The sequence below is a fragment of the Hoplias malabaricus genome, chromosome Y (assembly GCF_029633855.1).
Source record: "Hoplias malabaricus isolate fHopMal1 chromosome Y, fHopMal1.hap1, whole genome shotgun sequence".
Lineage (NCBI taxonomy): Eukaryota > Metazoa > Chordata > Actinopteri > Characiformes > Erythrinidae > Hoplias > Hoplias malabaricus.
In genome coordinates this window covers 52,908,590-52,935,888 of record NC_089820.1, presented here as the reverse complement: position 1 = coordinate 52,935,888, position 27,299 = coordinate 52,908,590, and the positions used below count along the sequence as shown (strand labels likewise).

The following is a 27,299-nucleotide window of genomic DNA, read 5'->3' as shown; positions in this document are numbered from 1 at the left end:
TATATTTCTATAAGGGTCTGACTGATAAAAGAGTGCTGTAACTAATCCACAGCCTTGTTTATTTTGAGTAACACCTCGCTCTGGTGTTCTGGCTTTAAAAATCTCTAAATTTTGACAGTTTGTTGTAAACCTGCCTACTTTCTGCTCTGAAACATATAGAATTTGGGGGAAAATTTGCTCAAAACTGTCTTTATTAGTGGGTGACACCGTGGTGCAGCAGGTAGTGTTACAGTCACACAGCTCCAGGGTCCTGGGGTCATTGGTTCAAGCCTTGCTCCGAGTGACTGACTGTCTGTGAGGAGTTGGTGTGTTCTCCCTGTGTCCGTGTGGGTTTCCTCCGGGTGACTGTCTGTGAGGAATGTGGTGTGTTCTCCCTGTGTCTGTGTGGGTTTCCTCCGGGTGACTGTCTGTGAGGAGTGTGGTGTGTTCTCCCTGTGTCTGTGTGGGTTTCCTCCGAGTAACTGTCTGTGAGGAGTTTGGTGTGTTCTCCCTGTGTCTGTGTGGGTTTCCTCCGGGTGACTGTCTGTGAGGAATGTGGTGTGTTCTCCCTGTGTCTGTGTGGGTTTCCTCCGGGTGACTGTCTGTGAGGAATGTGGTGTGTTCTCCCTGTGTCTGTGTGGGTTTCCTCCGGGTGACTGTCTGTGAGGAGTGTGGTGTGTTCTTCCTGTGTCTGTGTGGGTTTCCTCCGGGTGACTGTCTGTGAGGAGTGTGGTGTGTTCTCTCTGTGTCTGTGTGGGTTTCCTCCGGGTGACTGTCTGTGAGGAGTGTGGTGTGTTCTCCCTGTGTCTGTGTGGGTTTCCTCCGGGTGACTGTCTGTGAGGAGTGTGGTGTGTTCTCTCTGTGTCTGTGTGGGTTTCCTCCAGGTGACTGTCTGTGAGGAGTGTGGTGTGTTCTCCCTGTGTCTGTGTGGGTTTCCTCCAGGTGACTGTCTGTGAGGAGTTTGTTGTGTTCTCCCTGTGTCCGTGTGGGTTTTCTCCGGGTGCTCCGGTTTCCTCCCACGGTCCAAAAACGCATGTTTGTAGGTGTTGGGACTGGCGCCCCCTCCAGGATGTGTTCCTGCCTTGCGCCCAGTGATTCCAGGTAGGCTTCAGACCTACTGTGACCCTGAACTGGATAAGAGTTTACAGACAATGAATGAATGAATGAATGAATTAATGTCTTTATTCGATAATTATTGTATTTTCTTTGGAAAGTAAGAAACTAATGGTGAATATGAGTATTTTTGTAAATATAATCAAGCAAAAAGTAAAAGACCAAATGGATTGAGCTCATCTCTAGTCTTTCGTTGGAGGTATTTGAAATCAAACAGATGGTATTCAAAGTGTATACAAGAGGTTTCATATCTAATGCACAGCAGCAGAATAGAAATTTTGATATATAAAGATATATAACAAAGATATTTCGCTGGGAACTAGCTATTTATTACTGATTTATATTTCTATAAGGTCTGACTGATAAAAGAGTGCTGTAACTAATCCACAGCCTCGTTTATTTTGAGTAACACCTCGCTCTGGTGTTCTGACTTTAAAAATCCAGAGCTTTTGTCCACTTTCGTGTAAATTTAAACAAAAAGCCGTGCAGATTTAATTTATTCATCAGAAAGTCAGGGACGCGACCGTGTCCCAATTCAGCTCTTAACTCTCTGACCCCTTGAATATTTGAACATGCATTTTTTAGGTCCCAAAAAGAGTACTTGTGAAAAGAGGACCTCTGGTCACCTCCGAACGGTTCCTAATTTAATTCATTAACTAGAATGTGAAATATGGCTGAACTAACAACAGATGGTGTAGCGCCACCTTAAGTTCTCTCTGTGAAATACGGCTGAATTAACATTTCCTACTCAACTTTAGGTGTCAGGTAGTCAGTCGGTGAGCGCATATGCCTGTTCTAGGTCCAGCAATAATGAAGCATAGACATACACTATGTATCCAAACATTTATGGACATTCAGAATTCAGAAACTGGCGAACAATTTCTGTCTGAAGTTTTCATTTGCACATTCATAGCTTGTAAAATCTCGATAGAAAAAACATTAATGCATAGAGCTGGATGCTCTGGAGCATTCTAGGTCACCAGGCCTAATGCCAAATATTCACGCCAGACATGTGTTGAATAGATATTGGATGAGCTATGAGCTGCAGTAGTATTTCTTTTTCAGTGTAAAGCATTTACCAAGGAGTAGCTGCTGTTAATGCATGACATATAGGATCACCTCGCTATGCATATAGTGCATCTCTCAGTTAAAAATGCAAATGTAAGAGTGGTTAAACAGCGCTTTTATCACTGGTGTGTTATATATAAAACGCCATTTTGATCAATTTATGCTACAGTTTTAATGAAAGGTTTGAAACCAAGGTCATTTTCTTTGCAGAACTAGCTGAACAAATAAAGCGACGCAGAAAGACCTGCAGAAGGGCAGCAGGGAGTGTGTCTTGCAGCCAGAGCAGACAATGGCAGCCTAAACTGACAGTGTATTGAATTCCCTGGTCCCAGTGTTTCCAATTAAAGGGGTGGTATGTTTAATTCCGTTAGTGTGAGGCAGGGCCTTATCAGATCTTTTCTCTTGCCTGATTACAGCCCTCTCTGATGGCTTCCTGCCGCACTGCAACCTTTTTGCTTCCATCTTTTCTCACTGTTCCTTGCTCTGTCTTTCATCACATTTCCCTCTTTCTCTGTGTTCATCTCAGAGTCCTTTTCGGTCCAGTAGCTCAAGCTGTTTGTTTTCTGCCTTGTCTGCAGGTAACAACTACAGACAAGTACGCTTAGCGGAAATATTTAAATGTGTTTAACACTTCTTTTCTGTTTTTTTCTTTCTCCTTCTTTCATTTCCATTTTTCTCATGTCTTGCTCTGTTTAATTGTCTTTCTCTTCTCTTTTCTCTCTCTCTCTCTCTCTCTCTCTCTCACTCCCCCGCTCTTAGATATTTCAGGGATTGTTAGCAGTTTTCTATAATCTCGGTGATGGAGATTTCAACTTGACCATGCCCTCTCATCGCCTGGACAATGGCGAGTGGCATGAAGTGTACCTCGATCGTCATGACAACGAGATGAACCTGCGGGTGGATGGTGGTGGGGGGAGGCGGGAGATAACGGGATCGCCTGGACGGAGCCGCGAGATCGTCATCGACCCTTCAGTGGTCATGCTGGGTAGTTCTTTCCCGACTGGACACAACAAGAGTTTCCAAGGTAGGAATTGACCAGCTCCTCTTTAAGGGCATGTAGTCAGGCACGTCTTAAGCATGTTGGTCACCGACCATGGTGTTGCGCTTTTGTTGTGACCTGATGGATGTGAAATGGAGTTGCCAGTTCATGTCCATTTGTTGTATGCACAATTTTAGATTAATTATTGACTCCTATTTCATTATTTAAAAGCACATGGACGCAGCAGGTAGTGTCGCAGTCACACAGCTCCAGGGGCCTGGAGGTTGTAGGTTCGATTCCCGCTCCGGGTGACTGTCTGTGAGGAGTTGGTGTGTTCTCCCTGTGTCTGCGTGGGTTTCCTCCGGGTGCTCCGGTTTCCTCCCACAGTCCAAAAACACACGTTGCAGGTGGATTGGCGACTCGAAAGTGTCCGTAGGTGTGAGGGTGTTAGTGAATGTGTGTATGTTGGCCCGTGAAAGACTGGCGTCCCCTCCAGGGTGTATTCCCGCCTTGCGCCCAATGATTCCAGGTAGGCTCTGGACCCCCCGCGACCCTAAACTGGATAAGCGGTTACAGATAATGGATGGATGGATGGAAAAGCACATGGACATCGGATGTACTCCGCAAAGGGAAAATTAATACACTTCCTCTACAGAGAGCACACTTATTGACTGAATTTAGGAGCTTTGAGAGAAGGAGGAGGGGTTAAATGTGACCCTTGCGTTATGTTCTTTCCAAAATGTCAAAGCAAATGAATAGAAATTGTGTTAAAATCTGCAGAAAATGTCACATATCAATCTGCTCCTGCAGATGAATTAGTAACTAGTCTTTGATCTAAGGTTTGATCCAAACTTTTCCGACATGCCCAACCAACCCAATCCAGAAGCGAGGAGTAAGACGTGTGATGTGAATGTAGCTCCGCTGCGTATGTGTGGCCCTACTTTATCTAGTTATTAGTTACCGAGCTCAGTCACGTATGGCCTGTTTTGAACCACTCTGACACTTCGGCCACCAGGGCTAAATGTCGATCGATCTGGAGGCCGAGTCGCTGCACTTACTGATTTACCTAGGACAAAAGTTCTGCAGCAGCACGCTATAAAGGATTTGTAGTGCGTTAGGAATTCATACTTGAATCCTCCTCCCCTGTCTGATTACACTCTATTGTATTGAAAACAATGAAACATTAATAGAGGTGATTAATACATAATGGTCCCAAATGCACCTTCGCTGTAGAGGCAAAGTGTGGCGCCGCTGAAAGTCTGGCATGAAATGGACAAGGGAAGAGTGGATGAAATGACACATGACGTGAAGGATGGAGGGAGAAGAAAGGATGAGAAGCGGATGAGTGCTCCCCCAGGCCTGACAACTTGCAGTCAGACAGCTTAGCCTCAGGCAGAAACATCCGCTGTGTGTGTTCAATAAGTGGACTTTAAAAGCAACTTTCTCAAAAGCAGAGGACATGGCATGATGTGTGTGTGTGTGTGTTTGACAGAGAGAGAGAGAGAGAATGTGTGTAATGTAATGGTGTAAGAAAGCCGATGAGAAACTAAATAATACTTTCTGTCTGGCGTGTGTTGGTTAATATTCCATGATGCCTCCTGCTTTCTAATTTCTGGTTTGTGAAGATAATTCTTGATAGAGGGGCTACTTCTGAGACTCTGTTCCTTGCAAATGAAAAGTATCTAATGTCCTTTGAGCTGCCAGAAATTATAGTTCAAGATAAATGACCATAGTTTGCTTTCCTGTTTTTCTTTTTCTGGAGCAATGAGGGGCGGCACGTTGGCGCAGCAGGTAGGTGTCGCAGTCACACAGCTCTAGGGACCTGGAGGTTGTGGGTTTGATTCTCGCTCTGGGTGACTGTGAGGAGTTGGTGTGTTCTCCCAGTGTCTGCGTGGGTTTCCTCCGGGTGCTCCGGTTTCCTCCCACAGTCCAAAAACACATGTTGGTAGGTGGATTGGCGACTCAAAAGTGTCCGTAGGTGTGAGTGTGTGAGTGAATGCGTGAGTGTGTGTTGCCCTGTGAAGGACTGGCGCCCCCTCCAGGGTGTATTCCCGCCTTGCGCCCAATGATTCCAGGTAGGTTCTGGACCCACCGCGACCCTGAACTGGATAAGGGTTACAGATAATGAATGAATGAATGAAGCAATGACTAATGTACATTGTGCATGTTTATCTGTCTTTGGCAGGTTGTATGAGGGACCTGAGGCTGAATGGCAGGTATGTGCCACTGGACGGTCAGCCTAAAGAGGGCGTGTCAGTGGTCAACTCTCAGGGGGTCACTCTGGGCTGCTCTTCAGATTCCTGCAGGAGGAACCAGTGCACTCCCCCGTTCACTTGCGTCGACCTGTGGAGGATCCATGAGTGCAGGTGCCTGTTTTATTTAGTTTTTCCTGCTATTAGTAGACAGCCAATTTGTGTTAGAGCTAAGAATGTTTTTTCATCTCCTGTAAAGTTAGCATTTTTGCAAGCATTTTCTCTCACACACACAAGCTTCAGGGGGTCCTCTTAGTCCTGCTTTGAATGCAGGAGACTCTAGGGCTGTGTGTAGATTTGCCAATATCAGACTGTGGCAGGCCTCTAACCTCACTCTTCTCACTGCAGGTTAGAAATATATGGTGTGTGTGTGTGTGTGTGTGAGTGTAGGTGGGTACATGTGCATTCATGAGTGTCTATGTGGGTGGGTGCATGCATGTGTGAATGGGGTGCAAAGGGACCATGTTTCTTATCTACTGGGGAAAAATCCTTATTCCACCACTTATCACCCTCAGTAACGGGCCTCAGTCCAGGAGGTCATACATTTCTGTGGTGTATGTGTGTGGGTGTGTGTGTGTGTGTCTGTGTTTATGAATATATAAATATATGTGCACACATTTCTATAGCACAGGCATATTGGTATTTAGCCACATTTACAACAGTTTTAAATACTGTTCAATGCTCCATCTGCTACATAGAGATTATCCCAGTGTGTTTCAGTGTCCCATGTCCAGACATTCAGAGGAATCCATTAGATTTGGACACAGTGTGGGGGCTTATTTGCTTTGCAAAGGATTGTCACAATAATTTACAAGCACATCATGACATGGGCATGGGTTTATAGACTGAGGATATTCTGTGTTATCCCTCATAATGTGTACGATTTCACTTATGGCATGTTTTTATGAGAAATGCCTGCTTGTACGCCTGCCAGCAAAACTTGTGTTAACCCCTTAAAGCATGGCGAAAGTAATGGGTGATAAATCCAATAAATCCCTGTGTTTTATGCAAACAATCAGTCACATTAGCTCATAATCCATGTAAACATAAGCTACTTTTCAGCCTAATGCCCAATAATGCACTCTGCCAGTCTGTCGTTAATTTTTCAGTGATTATTAATTCCCTGTCCATCTGTTTGTTTTGGTCTCATTCAATCCTAGGTGCCCCCCGGGTCACATGGTCAAGGCCAACGCCACGGGCAAGTTCTGTGTGTACACGCTGTGTGCCAGCCGCCCGTGCCACAGGGGCACTTGCGTGGCACAGTCGCCCTCCAAATTCACATGCCACTGCCCCGAGGGCTACCGTGGCCGGCACTGCGAGGTCACTCTGGCCATCTACCGCGACGATGTGGGCCTCAGCTTCAGCTCGCTGTTTGCCATATGCATCTGCTTCATGGCACTCCTAGGTAGCTATGTACAGCATGTCCTGTATTACCTCTGGTGACAGTCAGTGCATGGTCTCTGTCCTGCCTTTCTGCATGTTTGTGATTACATTTAGACAGAAATCAAATTGACGCATTGCCGTCGCGGGTTTATATTAGAGAACGTAACTCTCTGTTCTCATGATGACTCACTTTGAATATGATTCTTCAGAAAATGATTCAGTGTATCGTGAATCATCCCGTTCCACCCGATTCAAGTGTGAGTCATTTATTTTGGTATTATTTGAATACATACTTTGACATCAAGAGGGTTTGTTTCATAAAGAAGGGATGTTTATTATTTCTGACCTAAAATTTATATAAATGTATTTGATTTAAGCTTTCGATTATTTGCCCAATCTGTTTATGAATGCCCACATATGGAAAAGTTATGTAAGGCATTAGCTGTTAATTCTCCATTTGATTGTCTGTCTCAGTGTAATTTCTGTCATTGTGTTCTCTCCTTTGTTTGATTCTACATGTTTTTTCTGAGTCTGTTGTTCTGTGACCATTGTACTGTTCGTGCTCATTGTACCTCACTGTGACAGCTTCATGTACTGTACTTTTGTGGCTTGAAATATTCTATAAGTAGTTTATAGTAAGTTTCTGTACAGACCTTCTCCTCACGGGTCCAAATGCAGATGAAATCAGGATCGTAACTCTGTGATAACATGAAGCACATGCCCTTGACGCCATGTTTTGGTGATGAAAGCTTGTAAAACATTATTTCATGTTTACTTTTCTACATCAGAGGACTAAGGGAACAGTCAGCCATCGGTGCCATTTACACGAAGCTAAATAATCACTTGCAGATTACACTGATGGTAGAATTGTTACGACCTTCATCATTCACAGCTGCTGAAGCTTTTGGAAGTGTTAATTTCATGATTTGTAGGCACCAAATGTGCTGTTTACCCAAAGCTGGGTCAGAAATAGAGATCAATGCACTTGGGCTTTTGGGTGGAATTTTAATCAGACTAAAATTCACTCCTTACAGAATCTTAAGTAGTGTGCAGTGTAGAAATTTTCTGCCTTTATTTCCATATGTCCATTTTTGTTTGACCTTGTCTCCAGACAGATCCATAGAGGTGAGCAGGATACAACAATCTACCTTTTTCCAATAGAATGTTTTTGGGGTTTTTTTAATAATCCTGACCGCAAATATTCTACTAAACTCTCAAGTTGTTTTAGAAATCCCTTTTCTATTTTCCACCCCTTCTGGGGCACTGAACATCTGCCCCTGACCTATGTTTGGAAGCTGCTTCATCGAGAAGCTTTAGATCAAGGGAAATATTAAAAAAAATTAATTACATCTTGGCAGAAGGCATAAGATCAGGACACAGCACCATTCACTGCAGTAAGGGGTTTATCTTATTTTTTTTTAATAGTGTTGCAGATCATAAGGGTCAGAGAAGAAGCTACATGAAATGCTGAAGGGATTAAGACAGGGAGGACCCAATATTACCATCGTAAACTGTAGAAGGGCATTAGCTCGGTAAAGCTCAGGGTGTGGAATAAGGCAGGACCTAATGGAGATCCTCTGTATTCGTGTGTGTGCGTTGCAAGTTTGCTGTGTGACACTCTGACTGCCCGATGAGGCACATGTTCCTTTTTTTCTCATCTGTGCACCGCTGGCTTGCCCAAGGCCATCTTTGGCATGTGGCCCTCGGCATTCTGGGAGGATCTGAGCGCTGATAAGAGAGAGTGGGTTTAGTCGAGGGATTTACTGCAGCGTTTCTCAAGTGAGCAATAAAGTGTGAGCCAGGGAAGAAAAAAAAGGCCAGAGCCTAGAACTCTATGAAATTGTGTTTATTTATTGAGTTGTTTCGTAGAAAGCAGGCAGTTAACTTTTTTTATCCATTTTTTATCATAAAAAATGTTTTTCTCTAAGTACAAATGAAATATGTGGCTTGATTTACAATTTCTATCATTTTTTATGTAGCATTTTTTAAGGAAAAAAAAGCCAGAAAGCAGAATCTCTAATATTTAATAGAAGTGTAGCTATGTCCTGAATGTAATAAATGGCTTTATCAAGAATATTTGTAATTCTTTGTGCCGATTTATTTTTAAGAAATTGCGTTTATTCAGTGAACTGCTGAGTAAAAGCGAGATATGCTCAAAATCAGAAGTGGATTTAGTTGTAAAGGAATCACAAAGACTAATAATTATTTTCAAATGCTTTAAATCTCTAAAATGCATTACCGTTTTAAAGGGAATAAAGACCTTAATGAGTCAGTCTGTTTTGGGCTTCTGCTGTCCTCCAGCATGCATTAGTGGCATGCTGTGTTTTGTGGGCTGCGTCTGCAGAGGAATTCATGCATGGAACATAAAGAGTGTGTGTGAGTGAGAGTGTTTGTGTGTGTGTGGGGGGGGGGGGCGGTTGCAGACCCTGGGAAGAGGTCTTATGATGTATGAAGGTTGAATAGCCGTCTAAAGCTGGATCCCTGCTGACTCAGAACTCGGTGTGTAGAGTGAAGGTGATTGAACCTAAGGGTCCATCAAAGAGCCCCCGAGGTTCAGCTCCAGGAAACACCTACATAAACGCTGACTCACTGTTGGGTCCAGCCTTACTGCGGCGAGAAATGAAGCCAAAACAAAAAGAGCATCATCATAACTCAGTAACGAATCACCAACAGAACGCAGCATGGCCTTTTTCTCTGGAACCCCTCAGTGACATCTTCTAATGGTGAACGACTTGATTCAGTCTAATTAGTGTGATTTTAGAGCTCTTGTTCTTTGGGGACAGATCTTCATTGGCCAAAGCCTACAGACGTATAGTCAAACTGCACAAGGATACTCAAAGAAACAAGGGTCTAGAAACATTGGTCCTCAATCCTGAAACATTTCTGTGAGAATCTAATTGCATTCATCCTCATTTGTGAGACCAGGTCCAGATCAGGTATGGATCGATGTTGGCTACTCTACCCATCTTTGCTGGTAACTTATTGTTTCCTCCATGAATATTCTCTGCAGGATACGTATTTTGGCACATTGTGAAATCACAGCTTTGCTAAAGGTACGTCTCGTTGCTAAAGGGGAGCACGTATTATATACAAACCACTCATTTTCCTCTAGCTTCAATCAAATAAACACAGTCATGCTGGGTTGTAATTTGCTGAATTCTTCCTCCATGTGTGCTGCTCATAGTAAATCAGTGTCGGTTGTTTTCAGTTCACTGTGGTGTCAGATCATATTCACAACTCTTAATCACTGCAGTGCACTAAACCAGAAAGTCAATGCTTCAGATTAATGCAGATTACTGCACTATTCAGACCAAGCCTGAAATCTTCTGATCTGCCATCCCCCCCCCACTGTGTCTTATATCTGGCATTTCTCTCATTTCTTATATCCACTGTTTATATATATACAGTACTCTTTAGGCACATGCAGAAAATGTTGGAAAGTAAAGATGACTTCAAAAATATTGGAATTAATCCTTTATTACTTGAAAGAAATAGACAAAAATGTGCAGTAAACATTAATAAACGAAAGAAATTCAGTATCATATGTGACAACTATTGGCTTTTATTCTGTTTTTCTTAAATATTAGTCCTAGGTGCTGTTTATACCTAGCTACAGTTTTATAAAGAAATTAGATGGTAGTTTTCCTGAGAATCTGCCACAGTGTTTTTAAGAGGTTGGATTGTCACACTTCTTATTTCAGTCAAAAACTCAGGAGCCGTTATTAAGCTCTTTTTAAATTAGTTACATTCTTTACAGACGTACAATTATTATTTTTTGGTGAAGTAAATCTAAAATGTTTTTGTACTGACTCAATAATGCAGAATTCTTAAAATGAATATATATAACAGAATTTGTACTCAAAAAAATAGTGCGCCTAAAACTTTTGCACAGTACTGTATATATATTCATTCTTTTTCTTATTTCTTATTTTCCTTCTTTCATTCTTTTTTCTTTAATTATTTCTTGTTTTCCTTCGTTCTTTCTTTCTTTAATTATTTCTTTTCCTTCTTTCTTATTCATGTATCTTTTGCACGTTCATGTCTTTGTGAACTGTGGTGAATTCCATTTCTTAAAACAGATCAATCGATACTGTGTTATTTCATGGCAACTGTTATCAGTTTGAACAAACTTTACAAAATACCTGAACATCAAGGCTTCTAAAACCCTACTAAGAAATTATTGTTAATAATTGTAAATAATTATTGTCCACTTTGATTTGATATAAATAAATGTTGTAAAATGGTAAAACAATGAATTGAATAAATTGTAGTATGGTCTAAATATGTTACACACCACGCAGTTTCATGTGCTCTTTGCCACCTCATGAAGGGCTGGAAGGTCTCTGAAGCTTAAATGCTGTTACGCTGAGATTATGTAGCTGTAGTTAATTGAATCTAAGTAACTTTAACATGACAAAAGAAGATATTTGAAATGAATAGCGCACTGTAAATGTAGGATTGTTGACAAAAACCTCATATTACGCTGAATGTGTCTTTTGTAAAGCTTGTCCAACCCGGCAACAGTTGCTATGTAAGAGCACATGGTGGTGGGTCATGACTAGATCTTTTGAAAAATAAATACCACACAGTTGTGCCTTTGGAGGAATTGATATTATTTTAATAAAATAAAGAGGCTAAATTATACATCATCATTTGTCTTTTGTTTTTACCTGTTCATTCACTTCCTACATTTCCTTATAATCTTCCTCGCTAATCATTTCATTATATGAGACATTGCCTTTTCATAATTTAGGTCAGTGAGCTAGCATGCTTCATGCTGGTGTTGGAAAATTATGAAAGGTAAGGAGTGCAGTTGTTATATTAATAACACTATGGAAATGTGCGTCATTGTGATCTGCCCCTGTGTGCTAAACTCATGCTCGGCCCTTGAAAGTGCACAGTGCTATTTTTAGTGTTCATTTAGAAGAGTTATGGAAGTATGACACTGAATTAGAATAGCTTGCATAATTGACAGTTACTGGGTTAAAAATGTATTGGAGCCAAATAAGCCATAGTGGAGCTGAGGTTTTCCTGTGGTTCTGCTATTTGTAGATGCAGGAACCTTGTGGTGATTACATCTTAAAATATTCTTCCAATTTATTTCCATTTCATAGTCACAGAAAGAAAGAATTACGTTTGACAAAAGCTCTACTACATTTGACATTACCCAACTTATCATTCCAAGTTCATCTGTAATCTGTATGGAACTACCTCAGTGCTTTCATTACATCAGCAGTGATTGAAAATAAAATAAAGCTATATGTATACAGCTTGTTTAATGTACATAGAAAGGTGTTAGATTTAATTCACCCTTGGTATTACCAAATGTTACCTAGAAGTGTGTAAAGAAACAACTCTTCTCTCTAGGCAGAGATACTTCCAGTATCTTTAATAAGAATGGAGTGGCTTTTTAAAACTAAATAATTCTAAAATCAGTACCCGAACATACTTACGTTGTTTTAAAATTGTTAATATTAATGAACAGGTATCCACAAACTTTTGGCCATGTGGTGTACATACTGATGGAAACACCAGTGGTAAAGATAGTAAACCAAAAAGAGGTTGTATTTGTGCAGTGCAATCAAACTAATATAGTGGTAATAATTGATCAGATTAGTAAGTAAAAAATTAAATAAAACATTATACCGACAGATTGACTACTCTGAGCTGAATATGTATTTATTTGTTTGTTTGTTTCCTTACTTACCAGTTGGGAGTTCAGCAGTTTCCAAAACACAATGACAAAGTGACAAATGCACAAAATGATGTCTCTCCCACTGAAAACAACTAAAAAACTGCCTCGGTCCTCACAATGTACAAGCCTCCGTTATGGGATTTTTTTTTAAAGTTAGACGACCCCAGGTTAAGTGAAAATTACACATTTCAAATTGCCCTCCAGTGTGTGAATTTCTACTCAAAACCTGTAAAACAATGATCGTGTTTAGTTCCTTCAGCTCGAATATGCCAGGCAAAGCGAGAGGAAACTGTGAGTAGGGATGTGCGCTGGGATTGCTGTTCTGACGCCTTGGCAACAAAGTTTGTTATAATTCTGTTTAATCAAGCTCTAAATAAAAAGGTGAAAATGATATATGAACACACATCAGGGTCCTCTGAGTCACAGCTCTGGAGCGTGTGTATTAAATAGAGTATTGCGGGATATATTCTCCTGGGTTTCTGTTCAAGTTGTAATTGAATTACTGAGGCAAAACAAATATTTTAAGCAGAACTAGTCTGTAGTGTAGGCTACTTGGAACCTACATTGCCAGCAAGGGCAAGCAGGCAAGAGACATTTTTTACATTGTTTTTTACATTGTTTGTGACCCTCTGTGTTGTCATGTACTGGGTGGGGCACTTAATGGAACTTCAGCACTCCAGAAAATGTACTTCAACTGCGCTACAGCCCAGTACTTGGAGAACTATTCATTCATTCATTGTCTGAAACCTCTTATCCAGTTCAGGGTCGCGGTGGGTCCAGAGCCTACCTGGAATTAGAAGTGCAAGACAGGAACACACAATGGGATCAAAACCGGTACTGTTCAGCATGCCCAATCCACCTACCGACGTGTGTTTTTGGACTGTGGGAGAAACCAGAGCACCCGGAGGAAACCCACACCCACACTGAGAGAACACACCAAAGTCCCCACAACTCCAGGACCTTTGAACTGTTATGCACTAGGAACACAAATTACCTGAAATCATTATCAGGTGTCTGCAAACTTAGTGATATACAGTGTACGATACAACGGGGTAAATACTGCTGTGGCTTCAACTAGCAACACATGATAGTAAACAATAAATATATCCTTAGAACTATACAAATGGGAATTTAATATATAGAGAATGTGTTTCAGCGGTGTCTTGGGAATTAGCCGTCATTTCCCAGTCCCTTCAGTGTGCAGCATCTAACCAACTTAAATTAGAAAGACTAATGCTGAGTGTTCTCAAGCACGGAGAATATATATATATATATATCACTGCAATGTTTTTCTGTCAGAGCTGAACACAAGCTTGGCCTATTCAAAGCATATAGGTGTTTTGATGTATTCATCGAGCCATTAGAGCACATCAGCACTGAAGTGCTTACATAAAGAGTGTTAACTGCAACTCACATGCTCTTTTAAAAAAATTCTTTACTTACTTATTTATTTAGTGTGTTTTAGCATGACCACTATTACAGTGAAGAAATGACATGACTGAACAATCCCTACAGTGACTGTTAACATACATGGCGACATGGTGGCGCAGCAGATAACGTCGCTGTCACACAGCTCCGAGGATTTGGGGTTGTGGGTTCAGGCCCCACTTCAACACTGTCTGTGGTGTGTTCTCCCTGTGTCTGTGTGGGTTTCCTCCGGATGCTCTGGTTTCCTCCCACGGTCCAAAAATACACTTTGGTAGGTGGATTGACGACTCAAAAGCATCCATAGGTGTGAGTGTGTGTCACCCTCTGAAAGACTAGCGCCCCCTCCAGGGTGTGTTCCTGCCTTGCGCCCAGTGATTCCGGGTAGGCTCCGGACACACTACGTTTTGAGTTGTTGGTTATAGTTTTTCATTGTTCTTAGTTCTTCATATGGAGATTCATGTTTTCTGTTACCGTTTTACAGATGTAGCAAAGAGCGGGACATTGTACGTCAAACACGTTCTCACTACTGGAAATGTTCCTTGTGGTTTAGGGATTTGAATTCTCCAGAAAATCACCTGCTCAGTTCATAAGTGGGCTCCCTCAGACATTCCCTGGACTGGTACTAGGGACCTGGCAGGATAATGTCGAGGTAATGTCTGCTACAAATGATTCGGACATTTGCTTTCCCACATATAGCTCCTCTGGGTAATGTCCGGAAAAGTTCTGGATTACTGTGCATTTCTGAAAGGGGCTTTAGTTTCCATAACAACAGGGAAACACCCTTGGGGCTAGCAGAGTCATGTGTTTGTGTGTGTGTGTGTGTATGTATGAGGGATAGCAAGAGAAGGAAGGGTAAGAGTGTAAGTTACATGAATACATTTCTGAATATATATAACAGGTTTATAAATATAACCTGTTTTTCAGATTTCAGGGTGTGTGACCGACAACACTACATAAAAATTTATGTGGGTTATATTGCTGTAATGACAGTACTTGGAAGATGTATCACGTAGTTCATGTTCTTTTATCCCTAATGGCCCTGGAAAAGTGAGTGTAAATGTAGTCTGATGCCATGGCAACCACGTTTAGTCCTCAGTGCTGTTTAATGAAGTATACGTGCAAGAATGGAGGACAGTGACAGTGTCCTCAGCACTCACACTCAACTCTCTACAGGAGTACAGCAGGGTTCAGTGTGTTTTAACTTCGCGGCATATGGGCTGCAGCCTGCTGGACTTACTCCTTTTTGATTATTTTATTCACAACCAAGTTGATTACTGAGGCAAAGCAGCAGTGGAGCTGACCCTACACTCCATAGTTGACTGTGAGGGAGTCTGGAGAATTTCATAAGTTCAACCTTAGGTGGGATTGATCGTTGTACTGTGCCTTATCGGGGCCCCTCAGCCCAACACGTGTAAGACGAATGCACTTTTATTGGTTTCTATGATCAGTTGTACACTTGCTCCTTCAACTTTTCCTGCCTTATTAATATGTTTATTAAAAAGTAGTTAGTCACATCTTTGGTGCAGTAACAGCCACTATTCTTCTGAGAAGGATTTATACTAACTTTTAGAAGATTTCTATGAAGATTTGACAGTGCTCTAGTGCTCGACCACAAGAGCATTAGTCATGCCAGGTACAGGTGTTAGTTTATTAGCTTTGGTTCACAAAAATTGCTCCAACTCATAGCACAGGTATTGAAAGGTGCTCCATCACTCCACAGAACACAAGTCCACTGCTCCACAGCCAAATTCTGTGGGGATTTATAATCCTCTATCTGATATTTGACATTGCGGGAGTAGATCTTAGGCTATATGTGTAGATTATACAAGCTGTGCAAGCACATTTGAACATTTGTGTTCACAACTGGTGCAATTTAACCTCAAGCCTCAAGTGTCATCTGTAGAAAATTGGAAAACAATAGCAAAGAGAAACTAGGCAAGCCTAGATTAGCCTGACCGCCATTAGCCATACATTAGCCATATAGCCATTGTCACAGAGGTGTGTCTGGCATTTCAAAAACAGGAAAGCCCACAATACATCCCCTTGTCATTGGAAGGTCTGGAGAAGCTTTGGTGCTTCATATCAATGTCTTTGTTTACATGTGAGTTTTATCATGTGATTGTGTCATACAGAAAATATGGAGTACATAATAATAAATGCAGAAATGAAAAAAGGAGCACAAAGAAAAAAAGAAGACCAAGAACATTTTAAGAATTGAAGATTTTAAGAATTACAATGACTTATTTACCCAATGTAACAGGTTAAAATAACACATGTTAAGTTCAGTGTGGCTGTGCGCAGCTATATGGAGTTTTATAAATGCCACAAAATGTCTCCCCACCACAAAGACACGCATTCACCCAAAATAAGACAAATTCAGCAGTCCTCCTCGCTCTGTGAGGTATAATACGTGTGTACATGTTGCAGAGTTCCGAACCAGTCCTGCTGAGCTTGTGAACAGTGGAGAAACTTAACTAACGCAGCGGCAAACACAGCCCCAGAAACACACAAACAGAGCTTGTTCCTGTCTTATTTTCTAATATTCTGCCATGGTTCACGCTGAAGAAACTATTGTTTCCTGCTGGGAATGAATTTTTCTGGTTTGCGAACCAGTTTATCTCAGTGGACGGTTCCAAATTTAATTCACAAACTGGAATGTGAAATATGGCTGAGCTAACAACAGACGGAGTAGTAGCGCCACCATAAGATCTCTCTATAAAATACGGCTGAACTAACAGTTCCTACTCTTGCAGGCACGTTTCAACATTAGGAGTCAGTCCGTCAGTACACAAAAATGCCTCTTCTAAGATTTCCAAAGTTTTGATAGGATATATCTGGAAATGCAAAGAATGTATGACTCTATGTCCTGCCACAGCATGAAAACCAACCTGTGCAGCTGTTTGTGTGTTTTGAGATAGAGAGAGAAAGTATTAGACAGATGTGTAAATGTCAGACTTGTCTTAGGTTTGCTGCTGATTTGGAGAATTAAATGTTCTCAAAGGATTTGTCTGTTGATGTTCTCTCTCCTGAGATACGGGTGAGACTTGGAGATCCACAGCTACTGTAGATAACGGTGAGACAGAGACAGAGAGAACACATAGCTGAGGGAGAATGACAAAGTGAGAGACGGAGAAGTGACAACAGAGGAGATTGAAACAGAGAGAGAAGGATGAAGGCATGTTTAAAAGGAGAGAGGGGGAGACGCTTCAGAGCAAAAGGGGGAGCAAAAAAACGACAGAAAGTAAGAGACAGAAGAGGGAAGAGAGGGGAAATGAAGGCTGAATATCTTACATTTTGCATTCTCTCTCAATACATTAGTCTTACAGTTTATTTTTTAAATCTCAAGAGATGTATACAGTGGACACAACGTTCTTGCCATATTTTATCTCTGAATAATTGCAATAATTTAATAATAAGCAGTAGTGAATGGAAGTAACCAAACACAGTCATTTTACTGTGCTTTATATTCAGTCTGTGCCTTCTATTAATAAACAGATTGGCTGTATTTCAAAATGAGAACTGCATCTGTCTCATGTAATGATTGTGCCCAAAAGTCAGTATGCAGTATATGACCAGAATTATCGCCATTATTCCAGAGATGGATGATGTACTGCTCTGGCCAGATATTCCAATACGCAAACAGAGCTAACCTTGTAATATACAGCACATAAAAATGCCATATGATAATTGCAGGAAAACACAACTCTCACATGTCTGCTTGGTTAGGCTCTAAACTTTCTCATAGTTAGAGCATCGCCTTTTCACATTAATGTGCAGTGAGGTAATCAACAAAATAAAAAAAAATATATAAAACTATCATGAGCCAAACTTTTGGCGGCACGGTGGCACAGCAGGTAGCGTCGCAGTCACACAGCTCCAGGGACCTGGAGGTTGTGGGTTCGATTCCCGCTCCGGGTGACTGTCTGTGAGGAGTGTGGTGTGTTCTCCCTGTGTCCGCATGGGTTTCCTCCGGGTGACTGTCTGTGAGGAGAGTGGTGTGTTCTCCCTGTGTCCGCATGGGTTTCCTCCGGGTGACTGTCTGTGAGGAGTGTGGTGTGTTCTCCCTGTGTCCGCGTGGGTTTCCTCCAGGTGCTCCGGTTTCCTTCCACAATCCAAAAACTGACATTGGTAGGTGGATTGGCAACTCAAAAGTGTCCGTAGGTGTGAATGTGTGAGTGTGTGTTGCCCTGTGAAGGACTGCCGCCCCCTCCAGGGTGTGTTTCTGCGTTGCACCCTGAACTGGATAACGGTTACAGATAATGAATGAATGAATGAATGAGCCAAACTTTTGCCTTGGCTCTTCATTGAGTGCATTCATTCATTAATTCGCCGAAGTCATTCACCATCGATTAATTGAAAGGGTTGACTGAAATGGCCCAAAAATCACAAACAAGTTTATTTTATAATGGTTTCCTGGAAAGTACCAGACTGTCATCGTTAGCAAGTGATTTACACAGTGGGTGTATGCTTGAAGCAGTTTGGACTTTTTTTTTTTTTTTTTTTTTTTTTTTTTTTTTCTGGTCTAACTGACCAGGCCTGTGTCTCAAGGGCTGCCAAGTCCTGTGAGGTCATAACTGGGGCCTGAGATCGATGTAGAAAGCAGCAACAGAATGGTGTTCTGAAGTCCAGCACAGAAACTTCACACTCAATAATGCTCGCAAAACTCATCCAATAATCTCTCACAACTTTTCACTTAAAAGTTGCTCTTTGAGAGCGATAGCGAGTAAAATAATTCTATACGGAACCATGCAGCACAACACAGAACTAGAACAGGTCAAACAGGACCCCTTTTCTCTTCTTTAGTTATTTATTACTGTATATTTAATAAAATCATTTTGGGTCAGATGGGTTTGTTCTACTCTCTTTTTTTACCTTGTTTTACCCCACAGAGAGCGCTCAGTTACCTGCACAAATGGTCCTTTTGTATAGTTTCAGCTTTATTTATCGAAATTCTAAACTAGTGTTATTTTAGAGCATCTTTTCTGGGGTGCGATGTTTAATGACATCAACAGTTGCTTTTGAATTTGTTACTATATTTATTTTCATTTTATCTATTTAATCGTTTCTTTTTTGGTTGATTGGAAAAGGGCATTCATTCATTGTCTGTAACCCTTATCCAGTTCAGGCTCGCGGTGGGTCCAGAGCCTACCTGGAATCATTGGGCGCAAGGCGGGAATACACCCTGGAGGGGGCGCCAGTCCTTCACAGGGCAACACACACACACACACACACATTCACACCTACGGACACTTTTGAGTCGCCAATCCACCTATCAATGTTTTTGGACTGTGGGAGGAAACTGGAGGACCCGGAGGAAACCCACGCGGACACAGGGAGAACACACCACACTCCTCACAGACAGTCACCCGGAGGAAACCCACGCGGACACAGGGAGAACACACCACACTCCTCACAGACAGTAACCCGGAGGAAACCCACGCGGACACAGGGAGAACACACCACACTCTTCACAGACAGTCACCCGGAGGAAACCCACGCGGACACAGGGAGAACACACCACACTCCTCACAGACAGTCACCCAGAGGAAACCCACGCGGACACAGGGAGAACACACCACACTCCTCACAGACAGTCACCCGGAGGAAACCCACGCGGACACAGGGAGAACACACCACACTCCTCACAGACAGTCACCCTGAGGAAACCCACGCGGACACAGGGAGAACACACCACACTCTTCACAGACAGTCACCCGGAGGAAACCCACGCGGACACAGGGAGAACACACCACACTCCTCACAGACAGTCACCCGGAGCGGGAATCGAACCCACAACTCTAGGTCCGTGGAGCTGTGTAACTCCGACACTACCTGCTGCGCCACCGTGCCACCCCCAATGAATATTAATAATGAAAAATATGATCATTGTTATTGCAGCAATGTGGGGCAAACTCTGAGCAATGTGGGACAAACCTCCTGAACGAGTGGCTGTCTACAAACTTTAGGACTTGCTGAACATTCCTCCACATGCTGCCAAAGTGTACTGCTTTGGGGTTTTCTTCCTAAATCCGGCACATCAGTGTCAAATCAGTCGTACAGACACAGAGACACGCTCCTTATGGTATACAGAATATCCTGTCAGTCTTTCATACAAAGCTTGACAAAATCGAGCCTCGGTGTGTGTATATAACACGAGCCATATGTCAAAATATGACAGCGGTGTTGCTGAAACTGTCCATATTAGCTTTGATAAGGCGCTGACTGCCAAGGGACCCGACCAGAAAAGAGAAAAGTTCTTCTAAACGTGGCTTGACTAGATGTCCGTTTAGAAAGCGATTCAATTAATAGGCTGCTCGCCACCTTTTCTCTTTGAACACGCTCGGCTGTCTTTTTAAAGCACTCGTTCCCTTTGAGTATGAGCCAGACTCCCTATTTGCAGTGATTAGGAGAGCAAACTGAGCTAAAAATGTCTTTTCTCTCTGGGTATGCACCTACCTTTGGCACCAACACAGCATGACAAATCTCTAAAGAGGATAGATATTTGATGTTCATTTGTGTGGAGCCCGTCTGCCAAGGCGAGAGATTTTGTGCGTGTGTGTGTTTGCATGTTTGTGTATATATATGTGTGTGTGTTGGTATGTGTAACCTTTTGTATGTGGATGTAGTATAGATTTGGGTTTTTTTTTTCTGCTTGGCTTCTTGTCAACTACAAAAATACTTTGAGTTGCGCAGTTGTCAGGCATTGACACAATAATTGAGTGCTTTTGTTGATGCCGTCTCCACCAGAGGATTGCGCTTGTCACCATGGTCACTTCAGTAACTGAAAAAGCCCGTCTTCTCCACGGAACAGCGGAGCTTATACTTGTTTTGCACTTTTTTTTTTTTATTTTGCTCAGGCTTGGATTAAGTAAATGTTGAAGTTTAGTAAAATCTTCACTCCCCCAATGTAAAGGCTTATTCTGGAATTTGTGAGATGAACCTGTTTAGCTGCTTGCATCAAATTTAAATCACTAATGATGGCCTTCAGAGTATTCACTGGCTCTGCTCCCATCTTCCTCAATAGACTGTTAAAACCATTTGTTAGCGCACGCCCTCTCCGTTCCTCAAAGGAGCGCCAACTAACACGGCCAACACGGCCCCCGTACAGGTCAGTTGAGGCTATTCTCATCTCTGGTACCACGCTGGTGGAACAAGCTTCCAAGCACCATCAGAGCAACAGAAACCCTCTCCGCATTCAAGAAATCCTTGAAAACCCAGCTCTTCCGAGAGTATCTTTTGCACTGAATTACTTCCTGGCATATTGCACTCAATGTAAGGTATTTTGTATAAATTGTGCTGTAGTTCGAATGTTAGATCCTCTTTTGTAAGTCGCTTTGGATATAATCGTCTGCCAAATACATAAATTTAAATGTTTACCGCACAACATACATTGACTGTTTATATGGACAGCGCATCCAAAATATTTCTAAAATAAGAACAGAATCTCTCTTACCCTTCCTCTTCATTCATAATAAAAGGGAATGGAAATAGACTTTATCCTAAAGACTTGAAAATCCACCTAAAACTCTATGAATCTAAATTTAACTGCTTATAAACATGCTGCTTCACGCCTTACATATGGTTTTGCAGTGGTTTCTAGATTGTTGTCCATGGCGGTTCACCCTGTGTTTAACATACACCTGATAGAGTTTGGGTTGAAGTAGCATTAGAGTACTCCTTTAAAAACCCAGTTAAGTGTTCTTATTAGTTGTCTATTTAAGGGCCAAAAGGCTGGGTCATTTGACCTCGCAGTGGCACCACAAAGGGTATGGTACATATAGGGCCTAGAGCTCGTATTGACCAAGAGAAAGCAATAAATGGAAAAGGCAAGTAAGAAACAGCATGAGGGAAAATGGGAGCAACTCGGAGGAAGCCCCCGTGGAATGGAAAGGGGGAAACAGAATGAAAAATAGAGTGAGTCAGAGGCAAAGGGGACTACGGAGAGAAAAAGAAGGAGAAAAGGCATCAAAACGGAAGAAAAAAACAAACAGCAGAAAGAGGGCGGGAGGGAGGGAGCATGCAAGAGTGAGTGTGTATTGGAGGAAGGCCAGATTGCAAGAAGAGTGAGGTTTGGAGAGCTGTATAATATACTCTAAAGGTCAATGTGGTGCCAGAGAGGATTGATTCAGCCAGAAGCTCTTGACATGGTGCTCTGCCCGTATTGAGTTACTGTCTCCGTGGTGAAGCAGCTCTGTTATCTTTGTACGACCGGTACACTGCCACGACATTACTTTAACGCCATCCCAACATTACCTGCTGCATAATTTAGCAAAGTGCTCACTAATAGGCTCTAGCGTAGAAGTTAATGTGCCTATTCCGCTCAGCATTTTGGTCCCCTTTCTCATATGTGTTTTAATGCACCCAAAGACATGAATCCGCAAGGATTTTGGGAGTGTGGAATAAACTAGTTGATGTGTGGTTTGTTTGGAAAGCCAGGAACAGCACAACGTTTAATCGGTTTAACTGACTGCAACAATAACAGTCTACCTAGGTTTAGTAAAATGACAACTAGCAGTAATTAAAATTTATGATACAAGGAGGAATCTGTGCTGTGACACACCAAGACCAAAAACAGCAACAGCTTTCAGTGACTGGAGAGCGAGTCACGCATGAATAGTAATATATGAGCATCATGTCCACGAGGACGTATAGCTACAGATGTTCACTGAGACAAGGATGTCAACAAGACTGTGTGTGTTTATGGTTTTGATGCATTAGAATCTTGTCGGCATATACTTTACAGAGTACAAGGACCGAAAGTATATTTAGTTCTTCACGTGACACTTGTCTAATACTATCACAGCTTTTACCATAACACTAAAAACAAGATTTAAAATTAATATAACAGCAAGTAAAGCAAAGTAAGCTTATTTTAAAAATGGCTAATTCATAATGGGGCAGCACGGTGGTGCAGCAGTCACACAGCTCCAGGGACCTGGAGGTTGTGGGTTCAAGTCCCGCTTCGGGTGACTGTGTGTGAGGAGTGTGGTGTGTTCTCCCTGTGCCTGTGTGGGTTTCCTCCGGGTGCTCAGGTTTCCTCCCACAGTCCAAAAACACACGTTGGTAGGTGGATTGGCGACTCAAATGTTTCCGTAGGTGTGAGTGTTGCCCTGTGAAGGACTGGCGCCCCCTCCAGGGTGTATTCCCGCCTTGCGCCCAATGATTCCAGGTAGCCTCTGGACCCACCGCGACCCTGAACTGGATAAGCGCTGAATGAATGAATGAATAATTCATAATAGGCTGGTTGTCAGGGAATACATTTTGAATTTTGAATTACAATTTGAAACAGTAACCATATTTAGGTATCTGTTTATTTGAAAGTAAAATTTACTTTTCAACAAGACTTAAACATACATTTCCTGGCTTCGTAACACGGTCCAAATCAATCCTGGCCCACTGTTAAAATTTCTGCTTTCTGCTCTTTATTGTTTGCAGTTCTCCTGCTGGGGATTTTTCTGTACACTCGCTGGCGAAGCTATAAGGGCCTGAAAGAGGGGGTCTACCACGTCTCCGCTCACCATGACGGCTGGGAAGACATCCGAGAGAATGTTCTGAACTACGACGAAGAGGGAGGAGGAGAGGAGGACCAGGTGAGCTCAGGAGTCCTGGTACATTTCCCAAGGGTCTGTGACACTTGCTGGAGGACTATGGCAGTTTATTGCAGGGTCGTCTACCGCAACGGCCTGCAATGTTGACGTTTATTTGGGATGGCGAGTTACAGAGACGTGCCGGTGCACTGAGAACAAGCGCGCCATGTCACCATGACGACCCACAACATGGCCAGCCAAAACGTCCAACCGCAGTCGTCGTGACAGTCTCTCAAGCAGAGGTGCCTGTCTCCACGGCAACCTTTAACATTAGGAGCCCACCATCTCCGATTTTCCTAACAAACTCAGAAAGTGCAGAGCATTTTTTTCCAAGACGACTGTGACAGCTTGACATTTTACCCCTGACATTTTACTGAAAGTGAATACACCGGGGAGGAAAGTTTCTCATCTTTTGCAGCCAGGGGTGGGATGAAGAAAAGAGTATGCCAAGTGCCAATTTTAGAAGAAAATGAGGAAACTCATGCCAGCAGGTGGTAGTTTAGGATGTTTTAGCGTGTGTTCATCTAAAGTGGAGCGTTTGGTAGCACCACATTATGCCCCTCTGTCACAATCATTCCTGCTTTATGTTAAACACTGTAATATGCTTATCACATACTCTACAGTTCATCAGATGAGCCTTCACACATCAAGTAATCAATTACTGTGCTCATCCACACCTGTACAACTCACACCACCCTCCCTTCTCTCTCACTCTCTGTACTCCACTCTTCTCCTCCCCTGTTATCTTATCCTCCCGAGGCTTAAGTTTCTTTTCTCTGCGGCGGAAAAAGCGCCCTCACGGTTACGAGGAGAATCAGTTTCGGCTGAATTGGATTAATGCTGAAACGATTATGCCATGTTACATAAAAAAGGAGGCTGCAGCAGAGCCGTCATGTTTCAGTGTGTCAACTTAGCAGTCTCCTCGCTCTGTCGTCCTCCACCCAATCTCCAGAGAGCTGTCTCCGTCTCTCCCTCTTCATTTCTCTCTTATTCTCAGGTGGAGAGAGACAGAGAGGCGCACACACAGAAACTAATCAGGCTTTAGCATGAGTGCCATGAATCAGGATTTATGCCATTAATAGTTAGCAGCAGAATGAATTGCGTCGAAGACAAACAGAGCCACTTACGTTATCGCCGTCTCTCATTGTACTCTTATTAGGCCATGGATCAAGTGCTGGACTCGTTTTGTGATTAAAACACGTACACATACATTTTAAACTAAAAAACAAACAAAACAATCCTCTTACCCCAAATGTAGTCAGTCGGCCAAGACGTGTTTAACGTCCCAATATTGTTTCTTTGGCATTGCACTGGTGCTACAGTGGTCTTATAGACCACTAATTTGCATTAAAAACCCTATGCCTTAATCATTACCTCAGACTAGTTTCTACAACATATACCCATCTATAGACATGAACCAAAGGCTGGATAAAGTTGCCTTTCTATAATACATTTAAACTCAGCGTGATACATTGCAGAAGTGATTAGATCACTGAGATCTTGGTTTGGGATCATGGGTCATTAATGGGCACAACAAACAGCTGAGGAGCTTATTAGATTAGTAAAATTTGTAATTTAACGTCCCATATGTATTTCTTATTTTCAAAACCAATGGTAAACTTTGTCTTTGTTGATGGCAGGTATTAGCTCTTAGCTCGCCAATACCCAAGCGAGCATTGTAAAATATACTTACCACAGCAGACACGTATAACAGATGGAGTTTACTGCATGAAGCCCGTAGCAAATTGAATATTGCACTTTTGAAATATTAAGCAATAACTAAATGGATGTCAATATAGCAATAATTTTTTGGGGGCAGGTAGTGCCCCTAAGCTCTGCATTTATATCGACTCTGTTCCTAGCTTGAATTAGTTGTTTCCTTTTACAGTTTCAGTAAATTTACACACTTTCCTGGGAATATACGTCTGTTTCCTAAGTTAGCATAACTCTAACAGTGCAAAACTAAAGAAAAAACAGGCCCTGTTTTTAACAGTAAATAATAAACAATATAACAATAAATAACAGTAAATAAATGTTCTAAACTGCTTCCATTGAGCAATAACCTGTTGCTTTAAAAATCATCTGCCACTTCAAATAAGCTCATCTAATATTTTGCTCTCATTCTGCCCTCTACCCAGAACGCCTACGACATGGCAGAACTCCAGAAGTCCCTGCAGCCGAGCCCAGCTCAGTCTGTGCAGTACGGGCGTTCACGGGCTCTTCATCACCACCCCCCGGCTCAGCAGCAGCAACAGCAGCACCATCTCCACCAGTCAGACCCCCCGTCCCGGGCCTTGACGGCAACGAGCACGTCCTCTATGTCGTCCAGCACCACCACGACCACCACACTGCGCCGGGACGTCCCCCCAACCCGTACCCCAGCCCAGGGTCAGTGCGCTGGTCCCGGGCCCAGCAGGGCTGCCCAGTTATCTCGCAAGAGCCTATCTTTCTCCAGCCAGGACCTGGCACGTTACCTGTGTGAAATCATCCGGGATGCTGACCAGCACCCAGAGACAGCACCCTTTGACTCCCTGCAGGTTTTCTCCACAGAGGGCGGAGGATCTCTGGCCGGGTCACTGAGTTCCTTCAGCTCGTCCGGGCTGGAGGACAGCACCACCGCCAGCAGCCATGACTGTCTGAAGGAGTGGGGGCCACGCTTCGAGAAGCTCAAAGCACTTTACGAGAGGGCAGAGGCAAGTGACCTCTGAAGGAAGGGATGGGGAACTTGTGCTCTCCAAATCGAAACAAGAAGAGCACCTTGAAGGACTTTTATGGACCCAAAATTCAAGGGGAATTTTATTTACAAAAACAAATAAATATTTAAAAAAAAAATCAGAAGGTGGTCTGCTTTGCTTTCTGTCCTTGTCTGGGATAGTGAACCTTTGTAAAATGTTTCTCCCGAGGACTGAAGGATACTGAGACAGGCTGGCATGGCTGGTGACTATCAATGAGCCGCAAATGGGAAGTGCCAGTCAGAAAGAAACAAGCATCTGTACATGGCACTTGTTCAGGATTCTGAGAAAAACCCTCTTCACAGCAGTGACTTGTAGATGACAATGATAGGAACGGAAGCTTTGCGTTAGCTTTGTGACTTGTGTTGGAGAAGGAGGAGGGCCCTCGCTGATGTTTCCTGATATGCTGTCCTATATGTCTGTATTCTATGTTTTTGATCAAAAGAGGAACGCGTTTGGACGAGGAGTTTTTTCCGTGGCCTTCGCTGGTTTGCTTTTCTAAATCCATTTTGCTACCTGTGCTGTCTCAAGTGGCCCTCTGTGTTCATCGGTTACAGCTCTGAACTCAGTCACAGTTGATTTTTTTTTATAAATGTTCACATGGATGAAGAGGAGGAAGGAGTAACTGAAAAACAACGAAAATATGTGTTAGTCACACTAAAGAAAACGAGGCAGAGAGCGGCCTTATTGTTCAGCCTTTTCTAAGAAGTTCCAGGGGAATACAAATCATGTCCCCTTCTCTCAAGTCCAGTTGGAATACAAATGTGTCTGGAACGCAGAAGGCCATAGTAAGGCACTCTGAGACTTTCTGCAGTGGAGTATCATGGACGTTTTTCAAAATACAGCACACATTTAGACTGGGTCAAGAACAAAGAAACTAGAGAACGTGTTTCATGCATGCAGTTTGTGTGTGATCCGATCATGTGACTGAGCAGTGGTAGGACTTCAGTGCAGGAGTTGGTCTGAGCTTAGCACTGCGATTCCACTCCATTTTGCTCCCTTTAGAGAGCATTATGTCCTTAACAAAACCTCCTTACTCTACCGCAGCGCGCCACAGCATTTCTTCACCTGCCAAAAAAGGAA

At 42.7% G+C, this 27,299-nt stretch overlaps 1 protein-coding gene across 1 annotated transcript in view; it reads left to right on the top strand.

Annotated features, from left to right (window-relative positions):
* Positions 1 to 27,127, top strand: part of LOC136678457 (neural-cadherin-like) — a 176,267-nt gene extending 149,140 nt beyond the window's left edge. Inside the window, exons 29-33 of the mRNA XM_066656510.1 lie at positions 2,920 to 3,184; positions 5,325 to 5,505; positions 6,552 to 6,796; positions 23,333 to 23,487; positions 25,623 to 27,127. Coding sequence (XP_066512607.1) covers positions 2,920 to 3,184; positions 5,325 to 5,505; positions 6,552 to 6,796; positions 23,333 to 23,487; positions 25,623 to 26,192 — 1,416 coding nt within the window. The 3' untranslated portion in view covers positions 26,193 to 27,127. The remainder of the gene's footprint in view (positions 1 to 2,919; positions 3,185 to 5,324; positions 5,506 to 6,551; positions 6,797 to 23,332; positions 23,488 to 25,622) is intronic.
* The last annotated feature ends 172 nt before the right edge of the window (positions 27,128 to 27,299 follow it).